Source organism: Carcharodon carcharias, chromosome 1 (assembly GCF_017639515.1).
Source record: "Carcharodon carcharias isolate sCarCar2 chromosome 1, sCarCar2.pri, whole genome shotgun sequence".
In the NCBI taxonomy this organism is placed as follows: domain Eukaryota; kingdom Metazoa; phylum Chordata; class Chondrichthyes; order Lamniformes; family Lamnidae; genus Carcharodon; species Carcharodon carcharias.
In genome coordinates, this window is record NC_054467.1 from 34,745,729 (window position 1) to 34,766,905 (window position 21,177).

Consider the following 21,177-nt stretch of genomic DNA (forward strand, 5'->3'; position numbering starts at 1 on the left):
CTGCTTTGATCTATTAACCATATCTGTGGGATAGAACACTTATAATTTAAAAATAAATCCTTTCTTGACATCCTGCTAGGAATTACTACTGACATTTGCTCTTAATTTCCTTAGTATCCGTGGAAATAGGTTAGTATGTTTATACAACATTTTGTATTATTAAGAGGATTTAGCATTGTTTGTACAACAGCAATCTGTGTATAAAGATGATGTATCGTTTGTTCACAACGTAATACAACTTCTTGGGACCTAAGGAAAATGAGATTTGTCTAACTTACATGCCTCTAGACAGATGACATGACACCAGGTGACCATTACCCTTAGCCAATGAAAATAGTTAATTTGGGAGTTAGTTTTCCCTAATAAGGAAATCAGAAAGAGTCAGAATTAAGGATAAAAGTTGAAAACCCAGTCTTCCTTGGCACAGTTCTGCCAATATTTCTATGGTGTAATTCTGTGACACAGTTCAAAGTCATCTCAGAAACAGAAGGAGAAAGACTTTTCTTGTGCCATCCGCACTCAAGAAACCTAGGCCTTGAAGGATAAGAAACCTCCATGCTGTCTTCACTGCTTTTTGTTAAGTATATATAACATCTTGCTTAATAAATTTTACTTCATTCATATCTTGTTAGGCTGGGCACAACCGAGGACCCCATTGCTATAAATTAGGAAGTTGGAATCTAAATATTCTAATTAAAAAGGTTTTATACCTCAAACCCCTCAAAACTTACACTGCTGTCTAATTTTGCAAGCAGCATGAATGATTTGTATCATTGTGTAATGTCACTCATATCGAATAAAATAACACGTTTGTCAATAAGTTTTAGTTACCTCATTTATTACCTTTTTCAAACCAGGGAATTTATAACCAAGGTGGGATATTAATGCAAAAATGTCACATTTTGCATAAATTGTCAAAGGCACATTTCAAGTAATGGTTCAAATCAAATTTCATATTTACCTATACAGTCAGAACAAACAAAACCCAGAAAGAAAAATGAACATTACACATCTATTCCCTTCATTTAAAATTACAATTACATTCAGATCATGACAAGCCAAAAAGAGTTATGACTTTGTTATATGAATATTTCAGTTAGCAATCCAAGTGATTGTATAAATATAGAGTACATATATTATCAACAAAAATTACGGACCATGTTCTTTTACAAATCTACTTTTCCATACATTTTGGAATGTGTCAATAAACTGCTGTCAAAGTAGACATTACGTAATCAAACCGAATGAGAGTTTGAAAGCAAGTTCTACAGCAATCTCCGTCACAGAATCATGGAAACACACATAACACTCTTGAGGATGAGGATCTGCAAAAAGTCTTCTGCAATGGAATGAACAAAATCATTTTACTAAAAATGTGGCTCAGTCCTCTTGATAAGTTTGAAAGTCAAAATTTTATTCAAGTACTGAAAAGTTTATACAGTTCAATATAGTCACATATTCAGTATCTTCATTTGCTTACAAACTATGATGACAAATTATATATAAACTCATGATAACACAAATTGCATCATATAAATGCGCAACAGTGTGCTGTTATATTGGACACAGCTTGAAACATCTATAGTGGCAAGGCTAATTAGGGAAGTTTTTAAATTAATCTTGTTTAACCCACTGACAGTAGTACAATGAGTAAATCAGGGTGTGGACTGCCTTTATTTTTTTGAAATTTGCCAGCAGCTTCCCATCACTAGGACCACAACAAAGAAAGAAACTTGGATGAATTTTGCAATATTCTATTATACTCTTTCTGGGCAAAAATTACTTTACTGACCATATAAAGCATGTTATATGGCTACATATGATCATTATTTTGTTTATTATATATATTAAGGCAAACAAAATTTTAAACTTTGTTGGATCTCTTCTGGCCTTGCCTGCTGTCCCCACCATGGTTTTCCTGGCAGAAAGCCAGTACTACTTCCCTGCTTAGGTCTCAGATTCAAATGATCGATCTTACCTGATATTCATAATACCAACAAAGTAGCTAAACAGAAATCAAGAGTCAGAACACTAGTCAGTTCCAATCCAGAAGTACCGAGGCAGAGTGTAACTAATCTACCACCATTCCAGTTGAGGTCAGTTAATTCAGCACAGATCTGGGATTGATTGCATATGTTAGATCAGTGGCTGCTATTTGCTGAGCCAATATATGAAGAATTTATTTTCTGAACACGAGTTTTATCCCCAATACTTTCATGGTTTCCTTTTAATCACTGACAAAACATTTTTTCAGCTGCTAACTTAAAGTAATCAAGAGAATTGACAAATTCAAATTAAATACATAATCTATTTAAAATTGATGATTATGATCACAATTCTCACGCCAAATTACCATCCAAGCTAGACTGCTGTCTGGAAGTGCTGAGTGGAGGCCAAATTTTCCCCACCGGAAGATAATGAAAGTTAGAGAGCTGGTCAATCACTTTTGTGCAGTTCGCAATGACTGATATTGGAACAGACCCAGGAACAGTTCTAGGCTATTCTTTCAGTGAAGAAAAGTGAATGGTGACTTTAGCGAGTAAAAATAGGGGAGACAAATTAAAGCATATTATAAAGGAGGGAAAAAGACATCAAGCCAAATACTAAAGCAAAATACTGCGGATGCTGAAAATCTGAAATAAAAACAAAGTGTTGGAAATACTCAACAGGTCTGACAGCATCAGTGGAGAGAGAGAAAAAAAAAGTTAACATTTCAGGTTGATGAACTTTCATCAGAAGATCTCAAATCCCCATTTTTCAGGTGTAATTTAAACTTTAACAATGTTCCAAAAGGCCTTTGATAAGGTAGCATGCAGAAGGCTCATGACAAAGATTAGGGCTTGCAGAGGCAGGGAAAAATTAGCTGAATGAATAGAAAACTGGCTACAATTAGAAAGTAGAGGTAAAGGGTAGTTATTCAGATTGGAGAAAGGTAGACAGTGATATTCCACAAGGATCAATGTTGGGATGACATTAATTCATAACTTACATTAATGATTTGGACTTGAACAGATTTCACGATAACAAAATTTGCAAGTGATACCAAACTGGGGAGTGTAGCAAACACTTGAGGAACAATGCAGCATATCACAAGAAGATATTAGAAGGAGTGCAGACTGAGTAGTTAAGCAACAAATAAACTTTAACATATATAAATGTGAGGTGATGTTTTTATCCGTTCCAACACAGATTTCCAACGAACTTCATGCACCTGTCACCTGGGTGCAGCATCTTGATTATGGACTCCCAGGTTCACAGCCGTCCCCAGCTGTGTCTCACTGGCTGCAAAGTTGAAAGAAGACTGTAGTGACCAGATGGTCCCAGTCATCACATGCAGGCTTCTACCTGGGTTCATTGGAAAGTCCTGTAGTGATATAGGATTGGCGACAGGGACAGGACTGTGAACCTAGGAGTCCCTAGTCAAGATACTGCACACAGGCGATAGATGTATGTGACAGAGGTGCCTTTGGGCAGCAGCAGCATCTGTGACACTGCAGCCCTTTTCAGGATACCCTCTGCTCATCCCAAATGGGAAGTGGGTTAGAAAAGGTGCCCTAAAAATAGGATGTCCCACTTTCTGTTGGCTGGGAAACTACACCCTGCAGGATGACCATCTTTGTAGTCAAAGAAAGAAAATTCTAAATTTGGAATCTTGGAACACTTATAGGTAATCTCAAGAGTGACCTTCAGGAAAGAAGAATTGCAGTTGCAACATGTGAGCTGTCAAGACTCCAAATTGATATCGCTGCCGTCAGTGAGACCCACCTTCCTGGGGAGGGGCAGCTGAAGGAAGAAGCAGTGGGACACACCTTCTGCCAGAAAGGAAAATCTGACAGCGACCCTAGTGTCAATGGGGTTGGTTTTGCCATCTGGAATAGGATCTTGGATGCACTGCTAGAACTCTCCTATTGTACAAATGACATTTCACCTACAGCTCAGCCATAATTAATATGCCACCATCATTAGCACTTATGCTTCGACCCGCAACTTCAATAATGATGTTCAGGAAAAGTTCTATTCTGACCTTGATAAAGTTCTTTCTGCCATCTGAAAAGAAAAAAAAAAAATCCTTCTGGGGGGCTTCAATGCCAGGTTTGGCTCTGACTCCAATGTCTGCAGCTGAACCATTGGGAAAAACGTGGCGGGAAAAGCCAATGCAAATTGCGACATTCTGTTGACAAAGCATAGCCCCATTATAACTAACACCCTCTCCTGTCAGAAGCACAAATACAAAATCATATGGAGGCATCCTAGATCAAACATTGGCACCTCCTGGATTATGTTATTGTGTGACTCATAGATCTAGGTGATGTCTATATCACTTGATCCATGAGGGGACTGGTGCTTGCTGGGTCCATCAATGATGAACATTCACCTAGCATCAAGACATCGTAAGGCCCAAAAGTCAAGAGAAGAAGGAAATCAACATCTCAGCTCTAAAATAGGCTGACCAAAGAAAGCAATTCCAAGTGCAGCTCACAACTGATCTGAAAAATCTTCACACATCCAACACAATTCCAGAACAGTGGGATCAAAAAAATCAGCTGGACCAGACTCCTGTGCTCAGACCATAGGCTTTGAGCGTTATCACCAGGATGATTTGACAAAAACGTGCTCACATATGTTATGAGGTGGCAGATGATGTGTGCCAGGCGGACCATATCCACAAGGGAAACTTGGTTGTGCTATCACAATGGTTTTATAATTTGTATTTATTTTAAGATGATGTGTGCACTAAATTCAGAAGTAATGAGTCCACCAAGACCTTTAGAGATTTTAAAAATTAAATTATTAACTAAATAAAAGATTTCAAGCACATACATAAGACTTCAATTACTTACTACAATAACAAATCCTAAAATTCCTACTTGACCTGACTTCCAGTTACACACCTCCTTTAAGGCAATAGTTCAAAATAGATTTTAGATTTAAAACAAAATCAGCAAGTTAACACAGTACCCACTGACAGTGGAATTCACAATGGTCTTTCTCCAACTTCAGTTACTGGATACAACCGACTTATGCACAAATGGCTGGAGACTGTTTCACATACTGCTGTTAGATCTTACATGGCCCTCTCCTAACATAGCCTTTCATTTTCCTTCATACATGTTTCTGTCTCTTTAATGTGTAGATTCTATTGTTCCATATGTCTTTGAAACTGTATCTTCCTCTTGATTTAAAAACTTTCATGTTGACAATATTGTCAATAATCTTTGGGAAAATAAACACACTCCTTAGCCTAGCTTATCTGGTGAGTTCTAAAAAGACTAAGATCCCTTTGAAATCCAATCAATCCCTTCATTTATCTAAAAAAAAATGAAAATTCCCTTCACACTTTACATGTTAAGATAACATTCATGTTTACTCATTAGCATTTCAAGCACATTTCTCTACCTAGCTTCCTTTGATGATTTTAAGCTTACAGACTACTTGACTCCAAATTTAATTAAATTACAGACAGAACCACCTAAACTTACACCCATAAACCTATTTTACAATAACCAGAAAAATACTACAAAAATTATTATACTTGCATCACACATATGTAACCTCCTGGAAGAAAAATGAGCAGCCTTCAATGCATGGCAAAACAGCTGAAGGTCGCAAGACATGGCGTGAAGTGAACCAAGTGAAGCATGAGTGAACCATCATCAATAGGAAAGCTGCAACAATCAAACAGATGAAAAAAAAACAAAGCCTGCAGTCCTGATGTATTCCACTGAGGTCTTCAACTCAAATCAACACTCCAAGCACTCATTCTACAGATTTGGGAGGCAAAAGAACATCCCCCCAACTTCATCAATTGTAACTACCTTCCAGAGGGAGATGAATAGTGCTGGCCCTGGAGAGGGTCCAGAGGAGGTTCACGAGAATGATCCCAGGAATGAAAGGCTTAATATATGAAGAACGTTTGAGGACTCTGGGTCTATACTCGATGGAGTTTAGAAGGATGAGGGGGGATCTGATTGAAACTTACAGAATACTGAAAGGCCTGGATAGAGTGTACGTGGGGAAGATGTTTCCATTAGTAGGAGAGACTAGGACCCGAGGGCACAGCCACAGAGTAAAGGGAAGACCTTTTAGAACAGAGATGAGGAGAAACTTCTTTAGCCAGAGAGTGGTGAATCTATGGAATTCATTGCCACAGAAGGCTGTGGAGGCCAGGTCATTGAGTGTATTTAAGACAGAGATAGATAGGTTCTTGATTGGTAAGGGGATCAAAGGTTACGGGAAGAAGGCAGGAGAATGGGGTTGAGAAACTTATCAGCCATGATTGAATGGCGGAGCAGTCTCGATGGGCCGAATGGCCTAATTTTTGCTCCTATGTCTTATGGTCTAATGCTGTGGGAAGTATTGAGGTACTTCCCTCTAGTCCATGGCTGAAAAAGTCTTGACACACATTCTCCTGAATCATCTACTTTCTGTGGCTGAGGAAATCCTCACAGAGGCTGAGTGTGGCTCTAGACCTTCCAGATGAACTTCTCACATGGGTTTTATTGCCAGACAAATCAAAGAAAAACATCAAGAGGAATTCTTCATTGCATTCATCGACCTGACCAAAGAATTTGACTCAGTAAATAGTGAGGTTCTGTGGATTGTGCTTCAAAGTTTTGTATCTCCAACATAATCCTGCAATTACTTCATCATCTTATGACTGCAACTGTGAGTCGGATATCTGAAACTGATGCCTGCAAAATCTGGACTGGGGGCAAGCAAGGCTGTGTGATAACCCCCAGTACTATTTACAATCTACCTGACAGTGGCTAGTCACTATATTAAAGATCAACTGTCCTCTGGTATTATATACCATCTAGGTGGTCTAGATGGAAATCTTTTACCTCTGTCACCACCATGCCAAAATTAAACCGACCTCCATAGACATACATGGTCTACAGTTTGCAGATGTCTGCAATATTGTTGCCCACTCTGCATTGGATTTCCAAACCACTCTCAATCCTTTCAATTCTGTATAAGAAACTCAGTCTGTCCTTGAATGTTGGCAAAACAAAGCTAATATCAACGCACACCTGGTCATCCAAATATTCCATCTCCCATATATGTTGAAGGAGAGTGTCACAACTCACTCGGGATAGCGCTGCAATATTAAGTCTCACTGCTCCGCGAGCAGTGACAAATGTTGAAAGTTTAATCAACCCACCTAACTGTTTAATTCAGGTTAACAGAATACCAGGTTTGTAAACTTAATAGGTGACTATCTATTTATTGAACAAATTGTCTTTAACCAGTGGCAAAAGAAAGAAATATGAACTGCTAATTTCTAACTCTACTACCTAAACTCTACCCCTTCCTAAATCCCTATGCACACACATACAAGACACAAAAACACAAGGCAGAATTTTGCCCTTGGTGGGCGTGCAGGCCCCACCGGCTCGGCAGCGGGCAGACAGCCAACCCCCACCGCCGGAACGGGGCCCACTGCCATTTTGAGTGGGCGGACCAATTAAGGCCCGCCCAGCGGCCTGCCTAACAGGAGGCGCTATGTGCTTCCTGTGTGGCGGGGGGGGAAATCCCCAGCTGTCAACATGAAAGAGCGCATTGCTCCCTGAGACTAAGTGCTGTCTCAGGGAGATTAGTAACAGTGTACAAAACTTAAAAAATAGAAAAATAAACATATTATTAACATGTCCCCCTCATGTGACAATGTCACACGAGATGGGACATGTTAATAAGTATCACATTACATTTATTAAAGTTTTTATAAAGGAACATGAAACCTCATCTCACCAGTGGATAAGGTTTCATGTACTATCAGAAGCCCCTGGGGCTCCTGGCCTGCCCGCCAGCCTTAAGGTTGGACAGGCAGGGCCTTTAATTACCCTGTCAATGGCCTCAATTGGCCAATGACAGGTCGGCGGATGGACAGCTGACTTCCTGAAAGTTTAAGGGGACCGGGATGACGTCGGGGGTTCCTCCCAACGTCGTCCCGCGTCATTTTCCCGTCGGCGAGTGGGCCCCGCCCCCAAATCATGGACAGGAAAATTCTGGCCACAGATTTTAAGGGTGGGATAAAACAGTTCAATAGCACTAATTCCAGTGTATAGGATTCAATGGGTTGATTTTGATCGATGTCTTCCAGATTCCTTTCAGTTCTTTGTTGATGACACGAGATGGGCTTCCCAGCACTTTCAGTCCTTAGCTCTCTGGTTGAGCACTTGCTTTTTAATGTCTCTAACTGTGATTTTCCCCTTTGCTTCTTGACAGAGGTTTTTCAGAGACAGAACAGGTTATAGAGATATGAGGGGAAAAAAAAACAGCTAGCTATTATTGTAGAATTACTGGAATCTCACACACAGTAAAAAGAGGTTTTAGATCTTTTCTCTTTTCAGGCTAGGAGCTTTTTTCTGCTGCACTGCTCTCACACAAACCCTGGTCACCTGGTTAGGAGCCAATTAAGATATTGTTGCCAGGCAGTTCCCCATTAGGCTGGACTCCTCCTCGGCACCATCCTGTCTTTCATGGCATACTCTGTCCTAGGACAGCAACATTGTATATATCACTCACACTGTTCCAGTAGACATGTCTTTCAAACTGCAGCCATTGTAATCTTAATCCACAGTCCATTGAAATAAAAGGCTACAAGAGGCTCCTGTTGGGCAGGCTGCTGGGCGGGCCTTAAATGGTCCGCCCACTCAAATTGGCAGTTTTGGCGGTGGGGGTTGGCTGTCTGCCCGCTGCCGAGCCGGTGGGGCCCGCACACCCACCAAGGGCAAAATTCTGCCCTGTGTTTTTGTGTCTTGTATGTATGTGCATAGGGATTTAGGAAGGGGTAGAGTTTATGTAGTAGAGTTAGAAATTAGCAGTTCATATTTCTTTCTTTTGCCACTGGTCAAAGACAATTTGTTCAATAAACAGTTACTTAGTTTTTCTGCTGCACTGCTCTCACACAAACCCTGGTCACCTGGTTAGGAGCCAATTAACATGTTGTTGCCAGGCAGTTCCCCATTAGGCTGGACTCCTCCTCGGCACCATCCTGTCTTTCATAGCATACTCTGTCCTACAAGAGGCTCTGGAATATGTTGAGCACTTCCCATACCTTAGCAGCCACCTTTCTCAAAAGGCCACCATTGATAAGGAGATCCAACGCTGGATAGGCTGTGCCAGTATAGTCTTCTGCAAACCACAGCAGCAAGTGTTTGACCACAAAAATCTCCACAAGTTAACAAAAGTCCTAGTGTACAGAACAATTGTCGTCACCACACTCCTGTACCACAGTGAGACTTGGACTATGCATAAGCAACACATGAGAACACCAGAGAAATTCGGTCAGCAATGCCTCAGCCGCATCCTTTGGATTCAATGGGAGGATCATCAAACAATGATGAGATAAAGTGGAAGAACAAAGCAAAGAAAAGGAAGCAAATCCTGCACTCTGGATCCCGCTACCACATGGGATGTCATGTCCCATGTGCCTGAAGATCTGCAGTTCGAGAACTGCCTGCTGAGTCACATGAAGATGGCAGAAACTCATGACTCTTGGGTAGACCTCATTCTCGAATCAAGGGACAGCTGCCACCACCGACAATGATTTTATTCCTCCTAACAATGTACATCATATACACACTAAAATGTTTTAAAAATTGAGCAAGGTAGAAGAGCAAAGGGACCTAGGAATACAGGTGAATAAATTATCAAAAGTAGAATCACAGGTCATGGCTCAGTAAAACAATTAAAATGCGAACAGCAGTCAGATCTTTTTCAAGGGCCATAGAATCCAAAAGTAGTAAAAGTTACACTAAATTTGCATAGGGTGCTGGTCAGACAGTTCTGAAGTGTACTGTGCACAATTCCAGCTTCCAAACTATATAAAGGATACTGGAGAAGGAGCAAAAAGGACTTACAAGAATGGCACAGAACTGTAAGATTACAGTGAACAGGAACGACTGAAAAGATTGTTTTCTTTCAAAAAAAAAGATTTAATGTGACCTGATAAATGGCTTTAAAATTATGAATTGGTTGGACAGCATTGATGTGGAGAAAATGTTTCCATGTGTGAGAGAAGTCAAAACCAGGGGCCATTAATATCAATAGGGAAATAAGGACTAATTTCTTTACTCGAGTTGTTAGCATGTGGAAATGATTATGGCAAATAGCTTAGGTACTTTCGAAAACAAAAACTAGATGAGTAATGAGAGAAAAGAGAATAGAAAGATTTGCCGAAAGGCTGAGATGCGGCAGATGGAATGGGGGCAGGAGAACTCTCGTGTGGAGCATAAACACAAGGGCTAGTGGTGCTGAAAAGCCTCTTTCTGTGCTATATATTCTGAACAAAATTTCAGGAACCTTTAAAGTTTAGTTTGTTATCATGCATGTCACCACTAAAACTGAGAGATGAACAATTGGGCAGCGAAAAGAACAAACTGAGAAATTAGAACTCCAAATATGATAGCTATTGATCAAGGTCATGCTAACTCACCCAACAACCCAGTAGGACATGGTAGGTGGCGGCTTCTTTTGATCAGTCCAGTTTTCAGGACTACACTGGAATAAGACACCATGTTCCTTCACTGGACCAAGTCCTGAGTTACTTTTCCTGAGATTCATTTGACTTGAATTGTAGATAGTATCTGGGCGTTTCCTTTCCTATTAAAATATATTTATAAAAAATCATAGTGGTTATCTATCAGGTTTTACTCTAAATTACAATGTACATCTTCAAATGCTAAAAGGTTTTTAAAAATTAATTTAGTCTCTTCACAATGTGTTCTAAGACTGAAATGGTGACAATAGACTTATCAAAGGGTAGCACAGATGTTATAACTTAGTGCACAGATGATTGGAAGTCATCTTGATGGATATATCAGAAACTTATGATGGAAAAAATAAAGCATGCATAGCAGGAAGCTGTGAACTGTTTAATTCAGAAGTACACAGTTAAAATGCTGGTATTGGCCATCACTCTCACTATTCTCCATACCAAGTGAGCTTAGTTGAATACTTGAATAATTTTCTATACCATAGCAGCAACTCATGTCTACCAGAGTAAATAAAGGAAGATTGCTAAAGTTGGTTGTTGTGATTTAATGAACAAATGGTCTCATTGAGTAAGACTGCCAACTTTGTTGAATTATGGGCAGCGTTGTGCCCTGGACCAGCATCCAATACAACTGAATTGAATTGATTTATCATTTTGGAAATTCACAGCCAAGAAAATGAAGCTACATCCACCCTATCTATTTGGGCTGGATTCAACCTCAAGTTAAATGAAATAATTGTGTGCTAGATCACTCCGCAGCATTGCTCAGTAGTTTGAATCTTCCATGCAGTATGAATGCTACAAATATCAGCACAAACCCAATTACTATATACTTTAAGCAACCTCACCTGTTTGTCCAAGGTCTGTTGGAAGATTGACCGTATTGATAAGCAACAACGATGGAAGTTTTTGATTAGCTGTGAGTGAACAGAACCACTGAGCTGTGCAACTTCTGTATGTGTGGGTGCTATGAATATTCCTTGTACTGTTTCTAAAGAAATGTAATAAAATAAAGTGTTTTCTGAGCCCGATGTCAACCTGAAAAACATGAGATAGTAGATTTTTAACAACGTTTGATACAAATGTTCTTAGGTAGTTAGTAAATAAGCAATATTAAATTTTCATTTGAGAAAATGCTTAATGTACAAATCATTGACGAGGTTGCCGTTTATGTAGTTGTGTGCCCAAACATTCATAATTACCCACATTCTTTAGAATTCCATCATGTAATTGAAGGGGATACTAGGGGTAATTCTACAAACTCATACTGCTGGTGGGAATCTTGCACATTGATGAAGCTCATCACAACTATGCTGCTCATGACTTTCTGACCAAACGGTTGGAAAATAATGAACCATTTGTGCCCTTTGACTTCCAACATGTGCTGCTGGTGGGCCCTCCACTGTCAGTCCTGACTCAAAATAATCCTTGCTAAGTCTGCAATAGAGCACTTAATTTGGATCACTTCCCCATGTTCTTTAAGAACATTGTCTTCTCAAGTCTCATACTGATTTTGTATCACCCAGATCCTCTCTGCTTAGCTTCCACGCCAGATGATTTTAATTTTCTAAATTCCACTTACATTCTCGCTAAATTCTCTGTTTTAATTTCCCTATGCAGTCTTCCTCCTACATTTTCTTTCTGCCACCCAGACCGGAGGACACCCATTTGGCCCAATCATTTTGCAAGACCTCGCAGTTTTCAAGGTTTCACTCAACATTGCTACCATAGGTAACTTTAGGAAATCTCCTTTACTGCCTACATCTCCTCACACGCTTCTAAACCCCATACAACTATGCCTCCAACTTTCAACATCATGCTAATTCTTAACTCTGTCTTCAGCTGCTCCACTTGACATGATACTGTTACTAATGTTGACCTAATCAACAATTTTCTTAACTCTGCTTTTGATCAGCTGATCCCCACCAAGTCACCAATGCTCTCCGACCTTCACTGTTGCTTCCTGGTATAATTACTCTCACAATTTTCTCACATTTAAAGATCAAATACTTGAGTGTGCCTGGTGCATGACTGACCTGTTAATTGCTGACAAAGGTGGCCTGACCATCTCATGAAGCACTGCACCTTGCTTCTTCCAGCAGATCTTTCAACTACTTCAGGATCATGCTGCAGGACAAGGACAAACCCAGGCTATCAACAATAATACCACAGCTCCTACTTCTTCCTTGCCTCAAAGCGTGAATACCTATGGAATTTTTAATTTCTAAAAAAATGCAACTGTTTGCATAGTTGTCATCCTCTCTTTCCATATCAGCAATTTCATCCAACTTCAGTCCCCTCCCCAAGTACTCTCAGGCTGAATTGGATAATGTGAAATCCTGTTGTCATGTTTGACCTGGAGAGAGCTTCCAACCTTGTTCATCACCATGTTAGTTTACTTTAATCTCCATAACTTGGAGGAAACACTGCCCACCTTGAACTGACTTCCATTACTGCCATCTATGGTCTTGTTGCAGATCATGGTTTCAACAGAAACTTGGTTTGTAGATGACAACTACTTGCTCCTTACTGATGCCTCCTTCATGGCAATACTTCCCACTTGCATTCCCAACCAAACTGCTGAAATGGGCAACACTTCACTAAATTATGCCTTCACTTTACCCCTCTTCCTTGAGATCTTCTCCTCCTTCAAGCGCCTCGTCTTATTCCACCTCCTTGTCACTATGTTAAAATCCTTATTCTCTCCTGCACCACCACCCGCTGCCCCCAGCTCCAGCCTGAATTTTTCACTTAGATATCCTTTCTCCTTTTCTCCCTCAGCCTCTGCAACAGATGATTGTTCATTCTCATTGATTTCATTTCCATTTCAAATCCCCTGGTGCACTTGCTATGATTTTATTGTCCTCCTGCCCTTCGTTAATTTCTCCTTCCATGCCTATATTGAGGCCACAATCAGATCAGCCTTGATCTTTTCAGATGGCGAAACAGGCTCGGAGGGCCTCATGGCCAACTCCTGTTCCTAATGCATGGCTGCCCTCTCGATTTTGCCACCTTTTGTGGCTGCTCAACTCCTATTGTCCCTATCATAGATGAAGCCATCTTTAATGATATCCTTGTATCCCTCCCCCAATTTCCGTCCAAGTCCGCCCCTGGAAAATCTCCCTTCAAGCTCTGAACTACCTAACCTTTCACCCTCCATTTGCCACAATACTTCAGCTGTCAATTTACATCACCACTCCCTCACCTGCACTCTTGATACTCTTGGTTCCCAGTAAACCCCTCAAGTCCCAAGAGATTTCAACTGCATCTGGCTCACCAGTTCAGCCATCCATTGTCAGTTCTGGCTGGACTAAATCAGGTGCTGGTAGGCATTGTTCTGCTCACGAATTATCTTCCGACTGTGCCAGCTCCATACCCTTGCCAACATTTCTATCCCTCACACTGGCCACTGTCTCAGCCTACTTGCAACTTTGGTGCCCTCTTCGATCTTGAACTGATTTTCCAACCCCATATCATCTCCATCACGATGATTGCCTATTTCCACTTTGGTAACGTCATCCTTCTCCATGGCAACTAACTGGGAAAGTGTCTCTTTTGACCTGATGCATAACTGTCCAGGACTGACTTGATGGAGCAGCTGGTCTTTTCCTGACAACTATTTCCACATGTTCTCCACTTTTGCCCGAGAATATCTGCTGCTGAAAGCCTCATTCATGCCTGTGTCACCTCCAAAGTCCAATATTCAAATGTTGTCCAGGCCAGTCCACCAACCTCTGTAAACTTCAGCTCATCAAAAACATTTGCTGCCTGTACCCTATCCCACAATAAATCTCACACACCCTCCTGTGTTCACCGAGCTACTTTGACGCAGACCCCAACAACTCAAATTTAAAATTCCTATCCACATGCCCCGATTCCTTTGTAGTCTCACTCCGCCCTATCACTGAAGTCTTTGTCAGCCCCACAACTCTCCAAGAACTCTATGATCTGCTAAATTGTGCGACCCCACTCACTTTGTCCCAACATTTGTAGACATGCCTTCAGCCTTCTAGGCCATGCGTTTTGGTGCACTTTCTCTTAACCTCTTCCTGTGTTTTTAAGACTTCTTAAAAGCTCTCTCTTTAACAAAGCTTTTAGTCACCCCTCTTAATATCTTCATCTTCGATTTTTGACTGCTAAGGATCTGTGAAGCACCTTGGGATGTTTTCTCTATGTTAATGTGACCATAGGAATGTAAGTTGTTGTTGCTGAATCTCTGTCCACACTTTCATTACTTAGAAGCCTTTGCAACACCCTCTTTACTGGTCTGCATATGTTCAGTTGCACTGATAACAATGGACAAGCTGTCTAAACTACTGCCCTACCTGCTTGCCCTACCTCAACAATCTTTGTTGGTTCATTACCTCCCAATGCACTAAGTTCAAAAATCCTCAATCTCACTTACAAATTACTTCACGACCCAATTAACTTTACCTCTGCAACTATTTCTAACTCCACACCCTGGCCTATGCTCTTTGATCCTACAATCCTTGTATCCTGTGCATCACTACATTTTTCTTTGAGGGCCGAATTTCCAGTCACCTTGGTCGTACTCTTTGAGAGTTTCTATCTAAATCCTCCCTCTTTACTGCTTCTCTTTCCACATTTACGGGACGGCGATGGCATAGTCTAGTGACTAGTAATCCAGAGAGCCAGGGTATTGCTCTGGGGACCTGGGTTCAAATCCCGCCACGGCAGATGGTGGAATTTAAATTCAATAAAAATCTGGAATTAAAAGTCTAACGATGACCATGAAACCATTGTCGATTGTTGTAGAAACCCATCAGGTTCACTAATTTCCTTTAGGGAAGGGGATCTGCTGTTCTTACCTGGTCTGGCCTACATGTGACTCCAGACCCACAGCAATGTGGTTGACTCTTAAATGCCCTCTGAACTAGGGGGCAACTAGGGTTTGGTAATAAATGCTAGCCTTGCTGGCGATGCCCACATCCCATAAACGAATTTTTAAAAAATTAAACTGCTGCAAAATCTTTCCTTTTGATCGCAATTTTGACCATCTCTCCCAGGCCTTCTATGACTGTTTGGTATCCATTTCTCCTCTTCAAAGCATCATGGAATGTTTCCACTTTAACGTCAAATTTATGTACCATGTTTTAGGTCCAGAATTTTTTTTTTAAGGTGTAGCACTACAAATACAAACTCATATCCTACATTTAAAACCTGAAAATTAACACCTTTAATGCTTGCATTGTGCACACACTATTTTTAATGCACAGGAGAAATGTCCTCTAGGATAAGTACATATCATTAAGAATTTCATTGATACATCTCAAATCATAAAGAGTGCTCATAGCAGGCTCTTGTTCCAGAGAGTAAACAAAATAATGAACACTGAAAAGAGAAATTGAAACCAAGTCTGGAAATTAAAAGGAAACACCACAGCAAGTTTTTACTTACGAAAACATAAAAGTGTACTAAAAATCTTTAATATACAATTTTAAACTTACTTCATCATACTGGACACTTCCTCAGTCTCCTGCTCAGAAAGGCTTTTTTTCATGCTTCCCAGATAAAATGGATTGGGAAAGTTTTGTTTCTTCTTGTTCTGAAATTGTATTTTTTTTTAATAAATTCATTATAAGTAAATTTATTGAAAGGCGGACATTAAACAACTTTAATTTAACAGCTACCTTTATATGCAAAGTGTAATCAAATAAAAAAAATTAGCTATGATTAGCATTGTTCTACATTTAAAAAAATATAAATCTGAGAACTTAATATCCGAGTCAAAACTAACAATTTCTACTGTTAAGCATTATTATGACAAAGCCGATGGTAAATACTGAGCTATTCAAATCCCAGAGGGAAACATGAAACAACTTTTTGCAGTTTGTATGTTTCAAGATGCAGGTTTTGAATTCAGTAGAAATAAGACCACCAAATCCCAAGAATGTTTTTACAAAACTAAATTAAACATTTGTTAATTAAAAGATTGTAAGCACATACCTATGTCTACAAATTACTACGATAATAACTTCTAAAAAAAAATCCACTAATTAATCTGACTCTCAGTTACACCTCCGTTAGGGCAACTGTAAAACTCAGATTTAAACAGACTCCTGGCAAAGCACACCCTGGACAGTTGAATTCAAAATGAGTTTCTTCCAGCTCTGGGTCCTTGCAGACAGCGGCTTAAGGCTTTAAGATCTTAGAATCTCTCCTCTTTTACCAACAGCTTTTTCTTCCTTTATACGTATTTTCCCCTTTGAATGCAAATTCTCATTGGGGGGAGGATGCGTGGGAGCGGGCTGGTTCCCGATCGGCGCCTTCAATTGGGGGGTGCGCCGCCACTTTACATGGGCATGCCAATTAAGGCCCGCCCAATGTGACATCCGCCAGGAAGTGCTATGTGCTCCCTGGACAGGCAGGCGGGCCTCAAGGAAATTGGCTCAGATTTGAAACTTTAAATAAACATGAGAAAAAATTTCACTGCCATGTCCCCTCACGTGACACTGTCACGAGTTGGGACATGTCCATAACTTTTATTTTGAAATATTCTGAGATTTTGAAATCACTCATGAACTCTCATCTCACCCGTGGATGAGATTTCATGCTTTTTCAAAAGCCCGCCAGGGCTTCCAGCTTGCCCGCCAACCTTAAAGTTGGATGGGCAGGTTCATTAATGATAAAAACAAAAAAACTGTGGACGCTGGAAATCCAAAACAAAAACAGAATTACCTGGAAAAACTCAACAGGTCTGGCAGCATCGGCGGAGAAGAAAAGAGTTGACGTTTCGACAGAACTGAGTGAATCCAAGAAAGGGGTGAAATATAAGCTGGTTTAAGGTGTGGGGGGGGGGGGGGGTGGTGGTTTGGGTGGGGGGAGAGAAGTGGAGGGGGTTGGTGTGGTTGTAGGGACAAACAAGCTGTGATAGAAGCAGATCATCAAAAGATATCAGACAACAGAACAAAAGAACATATAGGTGTTAAAGTTGGTGATATTATCTAAACGAATGTGCTAATTAAGAATGGATGGTAGGGCACTCAAGGTATAGCTCTAGTGGGGGTGGGAGGGAGCATAAAAGATTTAAAAATATTTAAAAATAATGGAAATAGGTGGGGAAAAGAAAAATCTATATAATTTATTGGAAAAAAACAAAAGGAAGGGGGAAGAAACAGAAAGGGGGTGGGGATGGAGCTCAAGACCTAAAGTTGTTGAATTCAATATTCAGTCCGGAAGGCTGTAAAGTGCCTAGTCGGAAGATGAGGTATTGTTCCTCCAGTTTGCGTTGGGCTTCACTGGAACAATGCAGCAAGCTAAGGACAGACATGTGGGCAAGAGAGCAAGGTGGAGTGTTAAAATGGCAAGCAACAGGGAGGTTTGGGTCATTCATGCAGACAGACCGCAGGTGTTCTGCAAAGCGGTCGCCCAGTTTACGTTTGGTCTCTCCAATGTAGAGGAGACCACATTGGGAGCAACGAATGCAGTAGACTAAGTTGGGGGAAATGCAAGTGAAATGCTGCTTCACTGTCTCAATCTCTGGTGATAGACTGTCCACCAATATCCATTACAAACCTACCGACTCCCACAGCTACCTCGACTACAGCTCCACACACCCCGCTTCCTGTAAGGACTCCATCCCATTCTCTCACTTCCTTCGCCTCCGTCGCATCTGTTCCGATGATGCTACTTTCAAAAACAGTTCCTCTGACATGTCCTCCTTCTTCCTTAAATGAGGTTTTCCACCCACGGTCGTTGACAGGGCCCTCAACCGTGTCCGGCCCATCTCCCGCGCATCCACCCTCACGCCTTCTCCTCCCTCCCAGAAACATGATAGGGTCCCCCTTGTCCTCACTTATCACCCCACCAGCTTCTGCATTCAAAGGATCATCCTCTGCCAACTCCAGCATGATGCCACCACCAAACACATCTTCCCTTCACCCCCACCCTATCGGCATTCCGTAGGGATCGTTCCCTCCGGGACACCCTGGTCCACTCCTCCATCACCCCCTACTCCTCAACCCCCTCCTATAGCACCACCCCATTCCCACGCAAAAGATGAAACACCTGCCCCTTCACTTCCTCTCTCCTCACCGTCCAAGGGCCCAAACACTCCTTTCAAGTGAAGCAGCACTTCACTTGCATTTCCCCCAACTTAGTCTACTGCATTCGTTGCTCCCAATGTGGTCTCCTCTACATTGGAGAAACCAAACGTAAACTGGGCGGCCGCTTTGCAGAACACCTGCTATCTGTCACTGGCTAGGCCAGCATTTATTGCCCATCCCTAGTTGCCCTTGAGAAGGTGGTGTTGAGCCACCTTCTTGAACTGCTGCAGCCCATGTGGTATAGGTACACCCACAGTGCTGTTAGGGAGGGAGTTTCACGATTTTGACCCAGTGACAGTGAAGGAATGGCGATGTATTTCCAAGTCAGGATGGTGAGTGGCTTGGAGGGGAACTTCCAGGTGGTGGTGTTCCCATGTGTCTGATGCCCTTGTCCTTCTAGATGGTAGTGGTTGTGGGTTTGGGAGGTGCTGTTGAAGGAACTTTAGTGAGTACTTCCCGCACATATGCGGATGCAGTCAGTGACATCAGAGTCAGCAGCAAGGACCGATCTCACAGCAGCAGAGAAGATTGTAACAGCATTTGGTGCTCCAAGCTCCTCTTTCTTGGGCATTAATGTTAAGAAAAAGTGTGGTGATCTGTGACACTGGACTTCCTTTCCTTTAATGTTGTTCCCGTGCTTCAATGGAAATAAGACTGGAAGAGCAGTTCCTCCCTTCCTCCTTTGTCCAGCCTCACTTTCCACCAAAGTTTCATCCAAACAACACCCATTCCAGCAGCACCTGAACAAGTTTGCAGTGGGTTTTCCCAACGATCATGGAAAAAGAGTTGAGTTAATTTATGATATTCTGTGGCTCACTAACTAAATGCAGTGCTTTGAGTGAATGCGAGTCATACAGATCAAACCATGGTTCAGTATCAGTGTCAACGTCTTGCTGATCCATTGGCTGTACGAGTGAAATACAATAAGCCGAGGACATTTTTATGCCAATTGTCATGCTTTTTTGGTCTGCCCCTTCTGTCAATGTAATTCTTTAATTGTGCTCTTTGCAATTATCCCATGGGACACAGTACAATAAACAATCTTCAGATACTGTAAATGCATAGATTCTTTTTACTGAAATTACACATCCTACAATATTAATATCTGTAAGAAATCCGTAGAAAGAGCACCTAAAAGATTTCTCCTAACTGAGCATGCGACGGCAGCTACTGTGCGAGCCAAGCGTTCTTGGCCAGTGTCAGGAGTTAGTGTTCTATGAAACATAAATTGTGATGGTAGAGCTCCTCAGATATGTTAGGCATGATGTATAGTTGATTAAGGGTGAGCGTGGCATCAATTCCTCTTTCCCATTGTCTTTTGCTATTTAGCTCCTCCTTCCTTTTTAAGGCCTTGCATTTCCCTTATTTCTTCTTTCTTCAGTGATACTGGGATTAAACGGTTAAATTATAAGAAAAAGGCAGCCTAAGCTTGGCTGTACTCTCTAGAGTTTCGAAGGCTGATCTAAATGAGGGTATTTAAAATGATAAAAGGGGCTCAATAGGATAGATACCGAGAAGCTTTTCCTCTGATGGGAGGAAAGGGGGCATAAAAGTTGATTTAGGCATTTAAGAGTGAAATCAGGAAGCATTTTTTCACATAAGAGTGGTGGAAATCTGGAACACTCTCAGCCAAAAGGCTGAGTCGGTTGAAATTTTTAAGACTTAGATTGAAAGATTTTTTATTAGTTAAGGGATATGGATGAAAGGGTCCTTAGAATTGAGGCACAGATCAGCCATGATCTGACAGAATGGCAGAACATGCTCAAAGGGCCAAAGACTCCAAAGTTTTTCCCTTGGCATTACTCCTATTTTTGTCTTGTTGCTAATGGAATAGATTCCTGTGCTCACAAGGAATCCTGCCTACACAAATCAGTGACTGGAATCTTTTCCAACAGCAGCAGGATTCCTATAGGGGCAGTATTAAGGGAATAGGTCCATGCTGATTCTCTTTGGCAATTGTTGAAATCTAAAAGGGGCTACTAAAATGCTGGCTTTTAGCCTTAAACCTTGAATAATGCTTGGTGTTGAATAAGGAAAATTATGACACCAGGTTAACTATTTTAATTCACATTAATTTTTAAAGAGGCTACTATAAAATAAATGCCACGATCCTCTACACTTAAAAGTGCAGAAGAACACCTGGTATGTATTAGGCAAAAATAAGACCCAAGGCCTGCTCACCTGATTGGGTACTGGTGCTATCAGTACACCTGACCTAAAAGCATTTCAGTTTCTTTTGTCGGAATAAGTACTAATTGTATTCCCCTCTCTGTAGTCTGGACTATAATTCTCTGGGAATCTCTGATGCCAACTTTATTTCTTAGTTTTGTTCTCTTGCTTCCTGTAAATCTGCCTAAACTTCCATCTCCTTTCCCATTTGTCTTTCACTTTCCATATGCCTCTCACATGTTTCTTTATATCTCCAAACTTTTTTTTAAAAATAAAGGCTAGAACATGCAGAAAGGTATCAGTCAGCACGTACTGGCTGGGAGGCAATATCTGACCTGAGGTAAGGTGCAGATTGGATGAAATCACCTGGGAACTGCTACAATATGGGCAGAACAAACAGAAATTGGAAACCAAGGTTTGGACTGACGGAGTGAGAAAGGCAGC

General features: G+C 41.1%; 1 protein-coding gene across 4 annotated transcripts in view; it reads right to left on the reverse strand.

Annotated features, from left to right (window-relative positions):
* Positions 1–837: 837 nt before the first annotated feature.
* Positions 838–21,177, reverse strand: part of intu (inturned planar cell polarity protein) — a 168,446-nt gene continuing 148,106 nt past the window's right edge. For 2 of the 4 annotated variants that reach the window (XM_041201690.1, XM_041201672.1), the window contains 4 exons: positions 15,967–16,064; positions 11,347–11,536; positions 10,439–10,605; positions 838–1,339 (listed from right to left, as the gene is read on the reverse strand). In XM_041201690.1, coding sequence (XP_041057624.1) covers positions 1,228–1,339; positions 10,439–10,605; positions 11,347–11,536; positions 15,967–16,064 — 567 coding nt within the window. In that variant the 3' untranslated portion in view covers positions 838–1,227. Of the gene's footprint in view, positions 1,340–5,545; positions 5,667–10,438; positions 10,606–11,346; positions 11,537–12,534; positions 12,626–15,966; positions 16,065–21,177 lie in introns of those variants that run through there. The other 2 variants (XM_041201681.1, XR_005944626.1) reach the window with 2 other exon arrangements.